This window comes from Choristoneura fumiferana, chromosome 25, assembly GCF_025370935.1.
Source record: "Choristoneura fumiferana chromosome 25, NRCan_CFum_1, whole genome shotgun sequence".
In the NCBI taxonomy this organism is placed as follows: Eukaryota; Metazoa; Arthropoda; class Insecta; order Lepidoptera; family Tortricidae; genus Choristoneura; species Choristoneura fumiferana.
The window spans coordinates 14,741,822-14,759,563 of NC_133496.1; the positions used below are offsets into that span (position 1 = coordinate 14,741,822).

At 39.7% G+C, this 17,742-nt stretch overlaps 1 protein-coding gene across 2 annotated transcripts in view; it reads left to right on the forward strand.

Annotated features, from left to right (window-relative positions):
- LOC141442191 (mitoferrin-like) overlaps nt 1–17,742 on the forward strand; it is a 45,631-nt gene that overhangs the window by 20,849 nt on the left and 7,040 nt on the right. For both annotated transcript variants that reach the window (XM_074107102.1, XM_074107103.1), the window contains exons 5-6: nt 15,517–15,656; nt 16,874–17,032. In XM_074107102.1, the coding sequence (XP_073963203.1) occupies nt 15,517–15,656; nt 16,874–17,032 (299 nt within the window). The remainder of the gene's footprint in view (nt 1–15,516; nt 15,657–16,873; nt 17,033–17,742) is intronic.

Here is a 17,742-nt window from a genome sequence, read left to right on the forward strand (position 1 = left end):
TTTGTCCTTTGCGTAGTAAATTACAATGGTATTTGTGTTTTTTTACAAAGCAAAAAATATGCGGCTGTTGGAGTGCCTATTTATTTTACAATTACTTATACTAGTTTTTTCGTATCTCTTCGCTTGCGTCAATTGTTCGATCTGGCATTTGAATTACAATTCCGGGATTTTACTGAAGCCAAGGACAATTCTCAAAACTTTTCACTTCAAGTGATGTGCAAATCCCGAAAGTGTAACAAACACACAGACACGAACATTTATGATATTAGTAGGATAATCCAGTTAGTAAACGTTTCCAATAGGGAATATTACGCAAAGCTCTGCGAAGGGGGCGACACCCGCACAAACCGCCATGACAACTTTAGTCCTCGTTATCGATCGATCGATCGGTCTTTGGTTTGTCGCCATGGCGGATCGTGACATATTTATTAGCTTATGCCCGCGACTTCGTCTGCTCGGATCTAGGTTATCGCGCGGTGGCTCCCTCTACCGGAATAAAAGGTATCCTATGTTGATCCTTGGGGTTCAAAATACCTATGTACCAAATTTCATCAAAACCGGTTCAGTGGTTTCGACGTGAAAGAGTTACTTTCGCATTTATAATATTAGTAGAGATAAAATAACGTAATATTTACATCGATAGGGGTAACGATAGAGCTATATTTCCAAAAATTTACTACATTCAAAAAACTGTTTACGGTTTGTGCTAGTGCTGCATTCTGACGGCAGAAAATTGCAATAATATTCCCTATTGGAATATTTAAACAACTAATCCATAGTTTGGTTTTGCAATTAGGTAGTTTTTGTTTTTATCTGCAACATGGAAGGCAAAGCGTGTCACGTGATGTGATGACCGGGCATAGATCACCGATGTTCATAGACACGTAACACTAGGAGAGCAAGATTTGATGACTTACGTTGTAAGTTACAATAATACAAATGAAACAAATAAATAGGGTGCACAAATAACAAGTAGCTTTTTGACCTCTCAACCATACCCGTATACTCTATTTGTTCTAACATGGTTCAAATGACATATGATGATTATGTAACTTTGTGACGCGGTAACTATTTTTTTATTTTTTCCAACAGATATAATGGTTGAAAAAATGAAATCAAATGAAAACTGCTTATTGTTCGAATATTTGAACCCAGCTAACGAATTGTTAAGCGGCTCGTAGACGGGCCATATTTTCACTGCAATTTGTGGCCGGCAACTATTGGTGTCCCTCTCTTACTCACATGTTAGACAGGGACACCAATAGTTGCCGGCCACATATTGCAGTGAAAATATGGCCCGTCTAGGAGCCCCTTTAAGTTACTGAATAGGCACTGTGTTATATTAACTTACTTTGTTTAATGCACGCCTTTACAATGTTGTTTCAACAGACCGCAATTGCTAGAGGTGAGGGTTATCGGTAAAAATAAAAGCGGTAAATTAAACGATATTATTATTAATTTGCAAGATTGTTCGTTAGAGTCGGAAAGTGACACTCAAGGTGTCGAATAAATTATATTTTAAAATTCAAATAAGACTTTCAGTTCGATAGCGTAACGTTTAAATCAACAAATAATGTTGTTGCCACTTTTAGCACTAGGTACATGCAAAAGTATCGATAGTTTGCGTAACAGTATTAGGGACTCTAGTTCCGTCAGTTTGGCATCTGTCATTTGAAAGAAAAAATAGAATACAGTATTGTTTACTATTGATTGATGTAGTGTAACGTCATACAAGTTACGTAATTAAATATTTTTAAAGTACGTTTCCATTCAAATTATTTTGTTTTCCTCCATTGAACATCGAGCCTTTCAAAGGATTTATAACTGTTACGATTTCGACTCAAACGCAAGTGAACATAGTCTAAATTGGAAATATCAGTGGAGTGGGATGAGTCATTATGACACGTGAGCCGAATACACGTGCATAGGTGTAGCTGAATAGATGTTCTTGATTGGGTGAATCGAATGCTGCCGTGTGCTTTGTTAGCTGTGCGGTCGCACAAGCAAGTTCTTTATTAAGTTGTCACCTTTTTGACAGCTAGGAATTAACCTCGTAAGTCCCCGTGTACTTCACAAAGTACAAATCAATTGTAAGAATAACTGCCGAATGTACTTGGTGCAGTACAAATTTTTCAATGAAATTTGGACTTTAAATTTGTGTGAGTAATTTTCTAAATCATTAAACTTCGAACTCTCGCCTCGGCCTGTAGAAGAAGAGAGAGAAGAGCCTCGGTGTGTATGGTTAAAAAAAGTCAGGACTTAGGAGGTTAACTGGTCGAATTACTTGGCCATACACACAGTTTTACCTTTTTGGGATTCTCTACCTTTCGCTCTGAACTCTATTTCTGTCGTTTGACCGTCTCTCCGTCACAGAGATGCGTTTCAAGATCCGTAATAATAATGGATAGAATTTATTTGTTTCCCAGAATACTTATAAGTAATAAACGTTGGTAATGGGATGGTTCTAACCAACCGATATAAAATGATCTTTATATTAAGTATACTTTTTTTTTTAGCAATAGAAATAGGGTAGGTAAACAATGTTGACGAGTCATTTTATTGAAAAACGTTTTTTAAAAAACAGTAATTATTATATATAACGAAGTATCTAGACTAGACCTACATAGAAATTTTAATGAATCATCGTTGGAATTTTTTATCGATATAACATCCTTTCACGTCCATGATTTTGTTTTCCAAAACTGCACTGTATGTATGTTTGTCTATTTCTTTGGAGCTCTCTGTAGCCTAAACGGCTGGATTGTTTTCAACGTATGAGGTATCATTCATTAGATTGAACTAAACCGGAGAGATAATTAATTCCAGCAATGCATTTAGCATTAATAAATTCAACGAATGATCAATCTGTCGTCATAGTCACGACGACAATTCCAATGTTTATTTTCCTCAAGATAGGCGACACGTGCATTCTAATTGATTACGAAGTATTAATTGACACGCGGCATGATACATTGTACGGGTACGTCAGCTTTACTGAGCTGCACACCACCTAAGCCTTACAAACTTTCGAAAAAAAAATCATCATTGCTGAAAAGACTGCGCCGTAAGAAACTTGACAGAAAATCATAGAAAATCATTTATCACAACATGTAATATTCATGTATTAATCACACAAAACGAAGTAAATAAGAAAATAATTAGTCCCATCTTTAATTGGCTAATTGCAGAAAGCTTAGGTGTTAAAAAGTATTAAAGCAACTTTTGCTAAAAACTACCGCGCACTTGGTCACCGAATGGTGTTGTACCCAATTACGAGTTAACGGACAATTAGGCATCGATATAAATAGCCCTAAGTAGGCTTAAATGGCCTAGTCTACAACAACATGTATTGCTCTCTACGCAACATGAATGCATTTATTTTCCAAAGAGACCGCAAATTATAAAACCTTATCAAATTACGATTCTCGGTACCATTCAGTTTTAAATTTTTTACCATTATCTGGATATTCGTCATTCTTCGCAATAATAATGGTGCAATTGAGACACATAGTTGAAACGGATTACTAATGTATGGGTAAAAACTTTTCCCGAAGTATCATATCCCAAAATATTTAACTCAAATTATCATTTGGCAAAAAATCATTTGCTAAAACAACTTATCGCAGTTTTACAGTTAGTATTTTTTTTTAGCAAATTATTGTTTCAACAATAATTACTTAGCCATGTTTCATATTACCAAGTATTATTTAGTGAAATGTATCGTTTGGCATAAAGCACTCTTCCCAAAAAATTTCTGGTAGCAGTTTGTTTCTGTGGGGGACGCATTTCTAACCTAACCTAACCTACTTTTCTGGTAGCAGTTGGTTGGTTCGTTTGCGAAGTGTCATTTTGAACAAACATTTTTTTGATATATTATATTAGCTAAAAGAAAACGTTTGCTTTTATACGCATTTGTCGTAATAAAACTTGACAATGTAAAATTATGCCAAATGATAATTTGACCAAATGCTGAAGATTTCTTTGGGAAATGAAACTACTGCGATAAGTTTTTTGGGAAGTGAAATTTGGCGAAAAATATTTTGCCGAAACGGCAGTACACCAGTTGAAACGTCCTGCCTGACAATGCAATGTGAATAATCACGTTTCGCATTAGGCTTCAATTTAGACAAATTGATACTAAATATTAGTTCACGAAACGTTTCTTTGACGGGCCTATTATTACGATTGTATTCGGCATTGGCTCGGCTTTAGCAATTTTGTTAAATACGTCCGGTAGTTTTTTTACACGTGGCCCCGTAGTTCTAAATCGATTTTCAGTCTAACAACGGCGTGGTAGAGTTGGATTTCATTTGTCATGGCGCTAGTTGGTGTGTGCTTTGCGTTATTGGTTGTCGATTCGATTCAATTACACGTATCTTCATACAATGATACATATATGTAGTCTGGCTAGCGAGTTCTGGCCCGAGATATGTAAAGCTAGGTCATTCAATTTCGCGCGAATACGCTAACTACCAAGGTATTGTAGGACTACATTTTCAAACGATCTATGGACGAACGCCAGAATTAGGCTTTGAATTTTTGAGGTCAGATTTTGACTATGGCTCAAATAATTCTGGTTTTTTTTTTTAACAGTATAGGCTTGCGTTTGGCCACATTCACGCTTGATGGAAAGCGAGGATGAGGCCTACGATGGAGCACGCCAAATTGTAGTGTTCATGAAACACAGTCGCAGGCAGGGGATTCCACTCTTTTGCTGTGCGGTTGATGAAGGAAGAGCGAAAGCGCTTTGTGATTTTGGGAATACTGACAACAATACTCCATCCAAAGTTGTTATCAGGTTAACGCCGCTTCAGTTCCATCTTTGTTGCGACACGCTTCTATCAACCTCACAAGATACAAGATCTCGAGAACTATAGATAGTTATCATTAATTACCACTTACAGATAAATCATAATACACCCAGTAAATATCAGTGAGTTTGCCTGAAGAAAACATCACTAAGCCGTGCCGAAAACGTCTTTACATGCAAGTAATAATGTTCAAATTGCGATATTTAATTATGACAGTTTTGCACGGGTTTCAACATGTGAATAAGAAATGCATGTGTTGGATGAGTTAGAAGCATGACTGCAGTCACGAAATTGATAAGCGATAGAATAATTACTGCATCACGGTTACTTAAATGATATTTATCTTTTCGCCACAGAGCCAATCTGCGAGAAACATTTTTTTTTATTTAAAACTTACCCGTGTTTAACCCCTATTTCTCCTGATGAAAAGTGTATGTGAGGTGAGGTGAAGGTGCATCTCACTCACTTTAGTAATAGCCTAACAGCCTTTTCACTGAAGAGCCCTAGGTTGTATCTATCTGGAAATACAATCTATGGGAGCGAACTCCATTCCTTATCAGTTCGCATTATGAGATGAAGCGAACCGGTTCTTGTGGTCCAATGGAATACTAACTACAGAATGATGAAAACGCTTCCCTCTCCTGCTTGTCTATTTACTACTGATGTGCCAATGTGTTCATTGTTGGCTGGATAGGCAATATAAATTGAATTAAAAATTTGCAAAATACATTTGAATTTCTCATATTCATTAGCTTATGTCGAGTTTGTCATGTATTTAGTTCGACTAGAGAGTAAAATTCTATTTGCATTGTAATTTACAGTTTGCTGCGCCGTTATCATGCGGGATGCAGTTTCAATATATCATCAGCTTTAGAAACACATATTTAAACGTGTGATAAGATAAAACAATATGTTGCTAATAGCTGTGTGATGTCTCAAGCCTGTATCTTTCAATTGTACAATGTTACGTGTTTATGCTATGACTTGATGAATTTTGTTATTATGTTTACTTTAATGGCCGTATCCAATATTATAGTAAACCTTAGGTATCATTGGCCCTGGATCAATGAATTTATTGATTTTGTAATAAGCAAAAATTTTGTTGATTTTTGGGAAATAACTGAGCCTTTAAATATTCCTTGATGGGGCTGACTTCTTGTGCTTATGGTGGTCTTACAGTGGCTTCCATTAGCGATGGTTGGCAGTCAGATTAGCATATTTCTCTTTACCTTTAGTAAGGCGGAAGAGTTTGGCGCCATTCAGGATTCCTTTCTATTCCTGGATGCTGCTCAGCCACGGCTTCCGTTTAGGACCGGCTTTTCTCCTTCCCCCAACATTGATAGGGTTTGGTTAATTGGTCAGTAGCAGGCGAGCTACTAGTTTATCATGGCATTTATTCAAAAAGATCCGGTGTTATCCCAACCCATCGCTTGTATAATTGGTCTTATTTTGCAGCAGCACAAGGCGAAAGTCATTCCAAACCGTATAAGTACCTTACAATTACACCAATGACCTAGTCCCAAACTATGTAGATTCATAGATGCGTGTAGGTATAGTCGAATAATATATAATATACTAGCTTTTGCCCGCGGCTCTGCCCGCGTGGTATGCGGTTATCGCGCGCTGTTCCCTTGGGAACTGTGCATTTTTCCGGGATAAAAAGTAGCATATGTCACTCGGGCCCATAAAATATCTCTATGCCAAAAATCACGTCGATCCGTCGCTCCGTTACGGCGTGAAAGACGGACAAACATACACACAAACACACACACTTTCGAATTTAAAATATTAGTGTGGATTCCTTTATCCACCAGGTTCGATGTTAGTTGTAAGGCTTGAATCATGAAATTCTATTTTCACGTACAATTCAATGTGAAAATCTATTGTTTTTATGGTATAGTCATGAAAATGATCAAGCACTTACTTGACGTTATACTAACACTTCTAGCCGGCCATTCTCATTTCTAATCAAAGTGGACTTGACGTAATAATACGTCCAGACTAAACCCCCCACGCATTTGACGCACGACTACTAGGTATTTACATAATTTTGCTCAGTTGGTTGTCAATTTGTTTGAAGTTACCGTAAACAGGGCATGTTTAGCTCGTCTGAATGGCAGGATTTCCTCAGCAAGTGGTAGTTTACTTCCCGCTTCCTTGTTCCTCGCAATCGTACAACAGATGGCGCCAGTAGTAAACATTATTGTTGATTGAGTGTGCTATCAGTTTTGACAAAAATATCTTAGTTGGCTTTGGATTATGAAAGAAGGTACTACTTCTTTAGCGACAGTGTGATGATTTTGGTGCTTTTGTAAGTTTTTTTAGAAAAGTGAATATGATTTGAAGAGACTTGGCAAATCGTATTAGTATTTTTAACCCCCGACGAAAAAAAAAGGGTTTTATAAGTTTGACGCTAATGTGTGTCAATGAAACGGATGGACCGATTTCGATGCGATTTTTTTACGTGAAAGCGAGTTTCCTTGCGGTGGTTCTTAGTTATGTTTGATAAATAAGTTTTGGGTAAAAAAATCATTTCTAATACAAGCTTTTTTTGCTGCTTTGTCACCCAAACTACATTTGCATATCTAATTTCAAGTCGATGTCATAACCGTTGAAGAGTTCCGTCCTGTGGAGACGATCCTGGCCGGACTACCAGGATGTAACTAGCAGATTATTGTATTGTCACGCAATTTACATAAGTATACCAAATTTCAAGTCAATCTAACTACTGGAAGTTGGTCGAATTTAAGTTGCAAGATTTGCTTACAGACAGACAGACAGGCAACGCGACAGGTGAAACTAAATAAAAGCTTGTAAAATCGGTTGAGCCGTTTTCGAGATATTGAATTTCAAAATGAAAATGTCCCCGACATTGTTTTGAACTTTTCTAAGTTGGTTACATTATTTGTGTTATAAATCAATGAGGCAATGAGTCTTATTCTTTTCTTACGACGTGAGACCTGTCCTGAAGGAGACGCTTGTCGATGTGGAACGTTTCGACCCGTATTGCCAAAATTTCGCGAAAGGTTCGAAAGGATCCGTTTGTTCCCAACGAGTCACACCCTTAACTGTCACACTGTGTGTGACTCGTTGGGAATAGTTTTACTAAAAAAATCCCAACCAGTCACACTAAAAAAAATACCTAACATCGAAGGCTAAACCTAACCTATCCGAGTCGCTTTTGCTCCGAACCGTCTTGCTCGCTCGCTTCGCTCGCTCGCACAAATCATAAGTGTGTCTGGTTGGGATTTTTTTAATGTGGTTGAATTCTTTGACAAAAACGTGCGTATTGTCCGGGATATTTTACTTTGTTCGTAGTCAACAAACAGGAAACATATCCTTCGCCATTTAGAAATAACCTCATCAGGGATTCACACATGACAGTGCGCTGCGAATCCGCGGTCGCATGAGGTAAATGCATAAGCGGCGTGACCCGTTTACACGGATATGAGGAAAACTATCGACATGTGGCCGTGATTCGATCAGAGAAGCCGAGAACTCGTTGGTGAATCCATTGATAAACTAGTCGCGCCCTCTCGGTGTTTAGACTGAGCGATGTGGTAATGGTAACTATTACGTGATGATGAAATGAAATAATGAATGTGTGCGCAGGAATTACATGATCTTATTCCTGTGGGGAGCGTCTTCGCCCTTATTTAGTTAGTGTTCCGTTAGCCCGCACGAAGAATCTTTCATAATGCGAACTGCTAAGGAATAGAATTCGCTCCCGTCGTCTGTATTTCCGGATAAATACAATCTAGGGCTCTTCAAGGCTAGAGTGAATAGGGTTACTGAACCAGTGAGATGCACCTTTGGCCTCATCTGAACTTAACATCAATCAAGGGGTCAATCACGGTCAGTTTTATATAAAAAAAAATGGCATTGTACATGGCCGTTGGAGCCGACAAGTTCTCGAATGGAGACCGCGGATCGGGAGGCGCAGTGTAGGATGTTCACCAACGAGATTGACGGTTGACCTGGTTAAAGCCGCGGGTTCACAGTAGATGCAGGCCGCTTCCAACCGAGGCTGGAGGTCTATGGGATGCCTATGGCCTACAGAGGACGTCCTACGACTGATGGGATGATAATGTTGACTGATTAATCAAGATTACATGAAGGGGATGCTAGGTATTTGGCCTCTATTGTTTTTTTACATCGGTATTTAATAGTCAGTACCTAGTAAAGTTATTGCGCTGATAGATTACAACGAAGATATGCGAAACTACTGTATCACCAGTTCCTATTCCAAACCGTTTTTTTGTATTTACCGCTGCTGGTGCTGACACTGTAGAAAACGGGAATTAATAGTACATTGTGTCTTAAGGGCGGTAAATAAGGAATTACGAACGAGAGTGTATTAGAAGCCCGAAGTCGAAGACTGAGGGCTTTAATGAGTCGATGTTAGTAATTATAGTACCGCCCGTGCGACATACAATGCTTTTCATCACATTTGCAAGTAAAATTTTATATTTGTAAAATAAAAAATATAATTCTTCCAAATATTGGCGATACCTTAGGCTGTGCTCTTGGCAGCGTCGCCCTCCCCCTCCCCCTCCCTCGGCATGCGCCGCAACGTGCGTGTGCATGTGGTCCATGTAGTCCTGCAGCAGCGCGCGCAGCGCCATCAGTACGGGCACTGACTCACTTACCGACCTTGGGCTTCATGGCAAGAAAATGTGTACGCGCAATGACTCATTTACCGACCACGGGTTTCATGACAAGCACATTAAGGTCGAGGGTTTTATTTGGGGGGTTGCAACTAAGGTAGCCTGCATGTTACGACACTGTTTACGAGCAAGTGTGATGAAAATAATAAAGATAGTAATTTTGACTGCTACCGTCTTGAAAAACAACAGATAACGTTTCATTATCGGTGCATAATACAGTATTTGCAAACCACAAATGATATTTTTTTTGACTTAACTACCTAATTGCAAAAGGTCATCCGAAAGGCCGCACTTGATAGCTAACAAATATCAGGTTACCTAGTAAGCCAATACCACCTGGAATTATTTTTTTATCAATAATTCCACTGCTAAGGTATTCCTTCTTTTGAGGTTTTAAATAATATAATGTGCAGAAACATTACATTGGTTTCCTTTGTTTATGGGAGGTATTTATCCCTGTAGCACAATGCCAGCCGCAAGCAATAGCAAGAATAAATTTCACTTATATAATGCAAACAATATGCAGATGACTCAAACGGCATACTGTTTCGCATATTAGTGGTTTTAATGCGTATACCTCAATACAACTCGTTCTGCCACTCTTGCGGTGCATTTATTTATTGCAATTTACTAGTATTTAATTAAATGATTCAGGAATGATCTGTCAAGTACAGTACCTACATACACATGCAGTCATTTTAATTTTGCGAATGTTCCAGTTCGTTGAGAGCTAATCAGTACATTATCGTTTTCGAATTCTACTGGTCTTGGCTCTATGATCAGATCTTGTGGTGGTAGCGACCATGGGTATCGTATTTTTAGGTACCTACTAATAGTATAAATACGAAAGTAACTCCGTAATATTAAATTTGGTATGGAGATATTTTGAGGCATTAGAAAGGATATAGGATAATCAGGGATAATCTTCATCCCGCAACAGCTATAACGTGCAGCTCAAGTAGAGAGCGCTAGACTATCTATTACAGCTTTTACAGCAGCTACAGGAAAGCTTTTGTTACTGGTAACTTGTACGGTCAAGGTCTTTTACATTTATGAGCCACCATGGAACCTTTTCAAAGGAAAAGTTATTATCATTTTCCTTGTTAATTAATGCGATGTCTCTATTACGTTTACTGTGAAGAGGATCCATGGTGGATCATGAATTAAAGTCATTGACCGTACAAGAGGCTCACAACACACTGGTGACACTGACATTGGTGAATCGCTTACTCGTTTCTACCTTAAAGCAATGCGCGCTCGTGGCAATTTGCCTAACTTTTGCAACACTTAACTGCTAATCTGTAATGGTCAATTCGCCACACCACGTCATCTACTTCTGAAAACAGCTCTGGAATTATCCAGTTCTGCATATAATTCGAATAAGCCTTATCTCTCATTGTTCGTGGTAGACAAATAAAGTTTCAGTATGGTTTGCATGCACTCGCCAAGGCCGCATAGACTGAAGTAAAGACTGTGAAAAAAACTGTACAATTACGTGTTGATGATAATATTATTTAAATTGTGATTGAAATGTGTTCATTTCGAAATTTACTTGGTGTCATAGGTATTATTGACAGTGTCTATTCACATTCGCTGCTGAAAACGCATATATCGTCACTACTTTAAAAAAAACTCGTATCTCAAAGTAGATAATCTCTCTGAGTGGACCTTATGAACATTACGTCAAGGTTCAATTTTGTTGACATATTGATTTTAGATACGAGATTTTTTCAAAGTAGTGACGATATGCATTTTCGTGATGTTTCGAACCATTGTCATATATGACTGTGGTGGCACTTGACGTTCGTGGCACCCAAAGAAGTCTCGGGATTGACAGCTGGCGGCAAATGCGCAATTTTTTATGTACAGTCAGCAGTAGTAATAGATGAGCAGTTGTGATGTTCAAAATGATCTAGATTCTTGTGTAGATAATGATCTAATGGTCAAAATGTTGAGCACCGTAACCGCTCATCCCCTGCTGACTGTGCCTTACTATGCGGGCCAACTTGAATTTTGAAGATTTTTTTATTAGTACTTAGCTAGCTGACTAATTTTTAAATTAAATATTAGAAATTACTATTGAATAACAAGTAATGTAGTTTGTTTGCAAACAGTAGTCCATCGTGTTTCTTTGTTTTGTCCCGCGTAGGCAACGCGTCCATATTTGCCTATCTCCAGTTGCGAGCCTTTTCGGTCACGAGTGTAGATACGACCGACACACAGACACGGTAAACAAGCCGACATGCTAAAATAGACCGTGTTTGCTATTTATTATATTTGTGTGTTTTTTTTTCAACCAGAGGTCGGCAACCTTTTAGTAAGTAGTAGTGCCAAACTACAACAAAGGCGTGCACTTTTCAATTTTCGGCGCTAGAGCCCATGCGCGTTGCGTTTTTTTGTTACTGAACTTCAAACTAGTTTTATAGCATTTTTTTCTCATCTCATCTCATCCCAGCCTATATATGTACGTCCCACTGCTGGGCACAGGCCTCCTCTCAGCCCTAGTTCCCACGCGGGCACAGTGCGGATTGGGAAATTCACACACACCATAGAATTGCTTGGCAGGTTTGTGCAGGTTTCCTCACGATGTATTCCTTCACCGTAAAGCTCGTGATAAATTTCAAATGTAATTCCGCAAATGAATTTCGAAAAACTCAGAGATGCGAGCCGGGGTTTGAACCCACGAACCTCTGTTTCAGAGGCGATAGGTCAAACCACTAGGCCACCACGGCATTTTTTTTACTACGTTTTTGGAAATCTCCAGAGCCGGAAATGCGCGTTTACAGATCGCAACCACTAACTTTTGCCCGCGGCTCTCGTCCCAGAAAAAATAATTTATCACTATCTCACATGAACTATGCAATTTTCTGAGATAAAAACTATCCTATGTTACTTGTACTATTACTTATTCTGTGCCTATCCTATGTCCGGCCTAGGTCCTCAAACTAACTTCATATTAAAATTGACCATGATCAATTGAGTATAAGTAGTTTGAACGTGAAAGCGTTACAAACAAACAAACTCTTTATAATATCAGTGTTAGGATATTAGCACATGTACAGGCACCCACATTCATATCTGCTACAGCAGAGCGTGCAAAAATATCTGACACGTCGTACCGGCCCTAGAATAGAGTCCAATCAGACATTTATAAACGCTGTGTTGTCTGATACTGGTGCTGATGCCTGTACAGCACATAATGTGTATTAGTAAGTATGTTAAGTATGTTATTTTGCAGGTGGTAGGACCTTGTGCAAGGTCCGCCCGGATTGCTACCACCATCTTACTCGCTAATCCTGCCGTGAAATAGCAGTGCTAGCATTGTTGTGTTTCGGCGTGGAGAGTAAGACAGCCGGTGAAATTACTGGCACTTAAGGTATCCCATCTTAGGCCTCTAGGTTGGCAACGCATCTGCAATCCCCCTTGTGTTGCAGGTGTCTATGGGCGGTGGTAATCGCTTACCATCAGGTGACCCACTTGCTCGTTTGCCATCCAGTCGAATAAAAAAAAATGTAGTATGATCGGTTTAATATCGTCTATTAATTGTACATAGAAACCGATTATAGTGTTCCTATCGATTTTCGAACATTACTGTGGCACGGGTGCGTTTAGTTGACAAGCAGCAGCTACTTATCTTTCGGGTCACGAGTGAGACATGCGACTGAGATCCCTGTGCCCTGGTGATACGAGAGGGCAATCACATTAGACTAGACGTTGAACAGTCGTAAAGTTTAAATGCCCTTGCTTTTTAAACACGGAGCTTTGTTGACTTGAGATGTTAAGAAAAATTAAGCCGATAGGCTTAGACCAGTTTACGCTCGCGGCTTTTCCCTGTAAATGTATAGGGAAACCTGACGTTATTTGAATGAGCTGAGAAGACACCATTCTTTCAGATATTTTGTACCGCAATAGCTAGTTATGACGTCACTGATTTGCCAACTCAAATACTATTTATTTGTTTTAAAGTAAGAAAAAAACTATTTTGGTAGTTAATTCAAAATTAATTTGGTTTTCAGGACTAAAATAAAGCGCCTTTCACTTGTCATGTCCGAAAAGTACGCCAATATTGCCTCGCTGTAGCGGCAGTAAAGCGTATTGTTTAATCCCAAAGGAGTAAAATGTAACTATTTTTTAATTTACTTTTAGTGCCTTTACACAAAAAAAATACGGCTATGAAAATGCCTCTAAAAAGAAAAAGAAAAAAAAGTTTAAAACGTTAAAACCGACTCCAATGACATACCTACGTCCGTAGCATACGTCCATGTTCTATGTTTGCATCTTAAAGGGAACCTTAACTTTTTCGTTTTTTTAGGATCAAGGGTTTATGCGTTGATTTTTATGGGTTGTGCGTTGATTAATCAGGACTGGTTATGATTTGAATAATCGTTACCCAATGCATGTTAGCTTAATTACTTACTTGTTACAGTTAATAAATATAATTAACAGAATCTGTCTGATAAACAGCTTGCGAACTGAGACACATTAATTAGTGATGTACTTAACCTAATTAATAATGTTATTTACGCATAGCACTCATCAAATCCATTACACTTTGACTAGATTCAAATAAAAGTTAAATTATTTAGCACTTCTGTAAACACAGAGATAATGACCGCTAAGGATTGGGATTGCCTGCCTGCGCCGGCGTTTCCTGAACGTTACGATCAGACTATCTTCTAATCTAGTATAAATGGACATTGGACATTTACTAAGCAAGTGTTCTCTATATTAGGGTCTCCCTTCATCTTTTGACGCGGAATCGGCTTAAGCCGCTCAAAAAACGCTTTATCTCTATGTCCACGTATGAGAGCGGAAAAGATGCATAGGTTAGGTTCGGCTTGCCAAACAGAGCCAAGCTGAACGACTTTTTTTTCACTTTTTTTTGATCGGCTTAAGCCAGGGGTCACAAAGGGGGTAAAAAAACCCATAAAAGTCATGCAGTCGATCGATAAGCGAGTCCGTGTTTTTCTATGTCATTTATTTAAGACAAAAATCTATTGAAACGAAAAATCTTTGTGGCACTTTAAAAACTGGGAAATTTCTTCCGTCTCAAAAGGTTGCCGACGCCTGGCTTAAGCCGATTCCACGTTTACATATTAAAGACCGTTACATCTCACGTTCGCCTACAATCTGCCTAGCGTGATTGTTGTCAAACGCAGGCCTGTTTTGCTTAAAAAAAGATAAATATTGACAATATTTTCGCAAGAGAGTACAAGTTTTATTGCTTGACCCCGAGATATCGAGTCCATGGGGGTTTATCATGGCGGCGATTGCGGGCCGTCGACCCGCCGACACGGTTCCGCTATCTAGACTGGTCTATGGTAATGGCCACTATCTGCGGCTTGACCCGATAACTTCTAAGACGCGATAGGTTATATGTGCGGTTGCGTTTGTGACGAATTAAATAGGGGAATGATTTGTTTTGATGGACGGTCTAAATGTTAGGTGAAAGTCATCAAAGTTGATTAGGTACGGAACTGGATATAAGTGGAAGGCGCCAGAGCTATCTATATATATTTGACAGTTGATTTTTCCTAAGTCTATTAGTGCCATTTACGTTTAACAGAATCAAAAATGACGAAATACTGGTGGCCGGCAGAATGTTTCGTACATTTTCACGGCGAATTTTAGGGTTTTGCGGTATGCTTTTTCTATGTTCATTGCGGAGTCGAGACGCTCGCCGCTCATTAGTTACCTGGCAGCACACGCAATGAATAGATGAAACGCTCGCAGTGCCACCGATTGTTGTAGAGCCGGGTATCCACTGAGCGAGCTGCGGGAGGCTAGCGTGTGACGCATGATTTTGTTCGACACAGGGTTCAAAATCGCACCGAAAACGGCAGCCGCGCGAGGTGGCTCGCTCAGTGGAGACCCGCCGCCACAAGTCCACAACAACCGGTGGCACTGCGAGCGTTTGAGGCAGCCAGTGTGTGGGGAACGTCTCGACTTTGCAATTAACATTGAAAAAGCATACCGCGCTAGGCTTATGGGTAGTGTACGGTGGGCTGAAGTAACCATATTGATTGTCTGTGTTGCAGTGGTGAAGCAGCGGCTGCAGATGCAGAACTCCCCGTACCGCGGCGTGTGGGAGTGCGCGCGGCGCGTGTACCGCGCGGAGGGCGCGCGCGCCTTCTACCGCTCGTACGGGACGCAGGTCGTCATGAACGTGCCCTTCCAGGTAACGCGGCTCGTGTGTTAACTGTCCGACTGTCCGTACCGCGCGTGTGGGAGTGCGGCATGCAGAAACAAATTAAATTATGTATTTTTGTTTATTCGGTTAACTGACAAATATTAACGTAAAATGTATAGTTTTTTTTCTTCTTAAGGTCCATTATTGGTCTCCCTACATATTATATCGACGCAGAATCGGCTTAATCAAATAAAAAAAAAACCTAAAATTAAACACACACTTGTATCACACCATTGGTAATATGAATATTTAATAAGTTGCCTGCGAGCCTTCTACCGCTCGTAGGACGCAGGTCGTAAATGAACGTGCCCTTCCAGGTAACGCGGCTCGTGTGTTAACTGTCCGACTGTCCGTACCGCGCGTGTGGGAGTGCGGCATGCAGAAACAAATTAAATTATGTATTTTTGTTTATTCGGTTAACTGACAAATATTAACGTAAAATGTATAGTTTTTTTTCTTCTTAAGGTCCATTATTGGTCTCCCTACATATTATATCGACGCAGAATCGGCTTAATCAAATAAAAAAAAAACCTAAAATTAAATACACACTTGTATCACATGAACTGTTTTCCATTGGTAATATGAATATTTAATAAGTTGCCTGAGAGCATAGCTGAGTTGACCAGGAGTAAATTAAGTTTTAAATTATATCAGTGGCTTAAAGATAAATCATTTTATTCAATTAAATAATATTTAAAATAATGACCTAATAACTATTATTTAATTTAGATTAGTAATTTATATTACAAAATTAACTGCATTTTTACCTAATGTTTTTGGTTAGACGTGTCACTGCACATTAATACATTTATAAAACCACTTGTTACCATGTCTAAAGCAAAATAAATGATTTTATTTCATTTCATTTCAAAAAAATAATGTCCACGCTTGCTGTCTGCTTTCACATGCCTGCCTTGGCTAAGCATACTATGAGAAATACCTAATTATTACTGTAATGGAAGATCCTCAGCTACCACATGTTTCTGTGAATAAACGAATCATTCATTAATTCATTCACGAAATAAGAGACTGACACGCTCGGCTCGGCTCGCCTAACCAAACTGAGCGGTGCCAATCGACATCTTTTTTGCTTTTGCTGCATTTTTTTTTTGATCGGCTTTAGCGATTCTGCTGTGATACAGTATCGTGTCGTGGCGGTATTTTGTCCCGAAGTGCAGGTTGAACTGGTCTTGTGTCTGTTGCAGTCGCTGCACTTCGTGACGTACGAGTGGTGCCAGACGGCGGTGAACCCGCAGCGCGCGTACGACCCGCGCGCGCACGCGCTGTCGGGCGCCGCGGCCGGCGCGCTCGCCGCCGCCGCCACCACGCCGCTCGACGTGTGCAAGACTGTGCTTAACACGCAGGTAAAGTAACACCACACACATTATTTTTATTCGACTGGATGGCAAACGAGCAAGTGGGTCTCCTGATGGCAAGAGGTCACCGCCCATAAACATCTGCAACACCAGGGGTATTGCAGATTCGTTGCCAACCTAGAGGCCTAAGATGGGATAGGTACCTCAAGTGCTAGTAATTTCACCGGCTGTCTTACTCTCCACGCCGAAATACAACAGTGCAAGCGCTGCTGCTTTACGGCAGGATTAGCAAGCAGGATGGTGGTAGCAACCCGGGCAGATCATGCACAAAGTCCTACCACTTGCAGCCTTATGGTTAAATGGACGAGCTTGCTAATTCGTTTAGTAATACGAAACCAGCCGTTCCGGTCTATTCTATATAGTCATCATTTCGTATGGCCTCCCGTGGGACACAAGCTTTTCTTTTGGAGTGAGAAGGTCAAGTTTCCACGCTGGCCTAGTGTGGATTCAGAATTTCATACACGCCATTGAAGTTCTTACTACAGATACAGGTGTTATATGCGTAGGTACTTTTTTTTTGATGAAACTAAAATTGAATTTATTGAGATATTAATTCCCGAAACTTATCGACGCGGGATCGGCTTTAGTCGATGAAAGAACTCTTTGTGTCCACGCAATAAGAGCGAAAAAGACGTCGATCGGCTCGGCCGACACGAAACGACGTTTGCCGACGGGAAGACGTCGTTTTCGCTCTTATT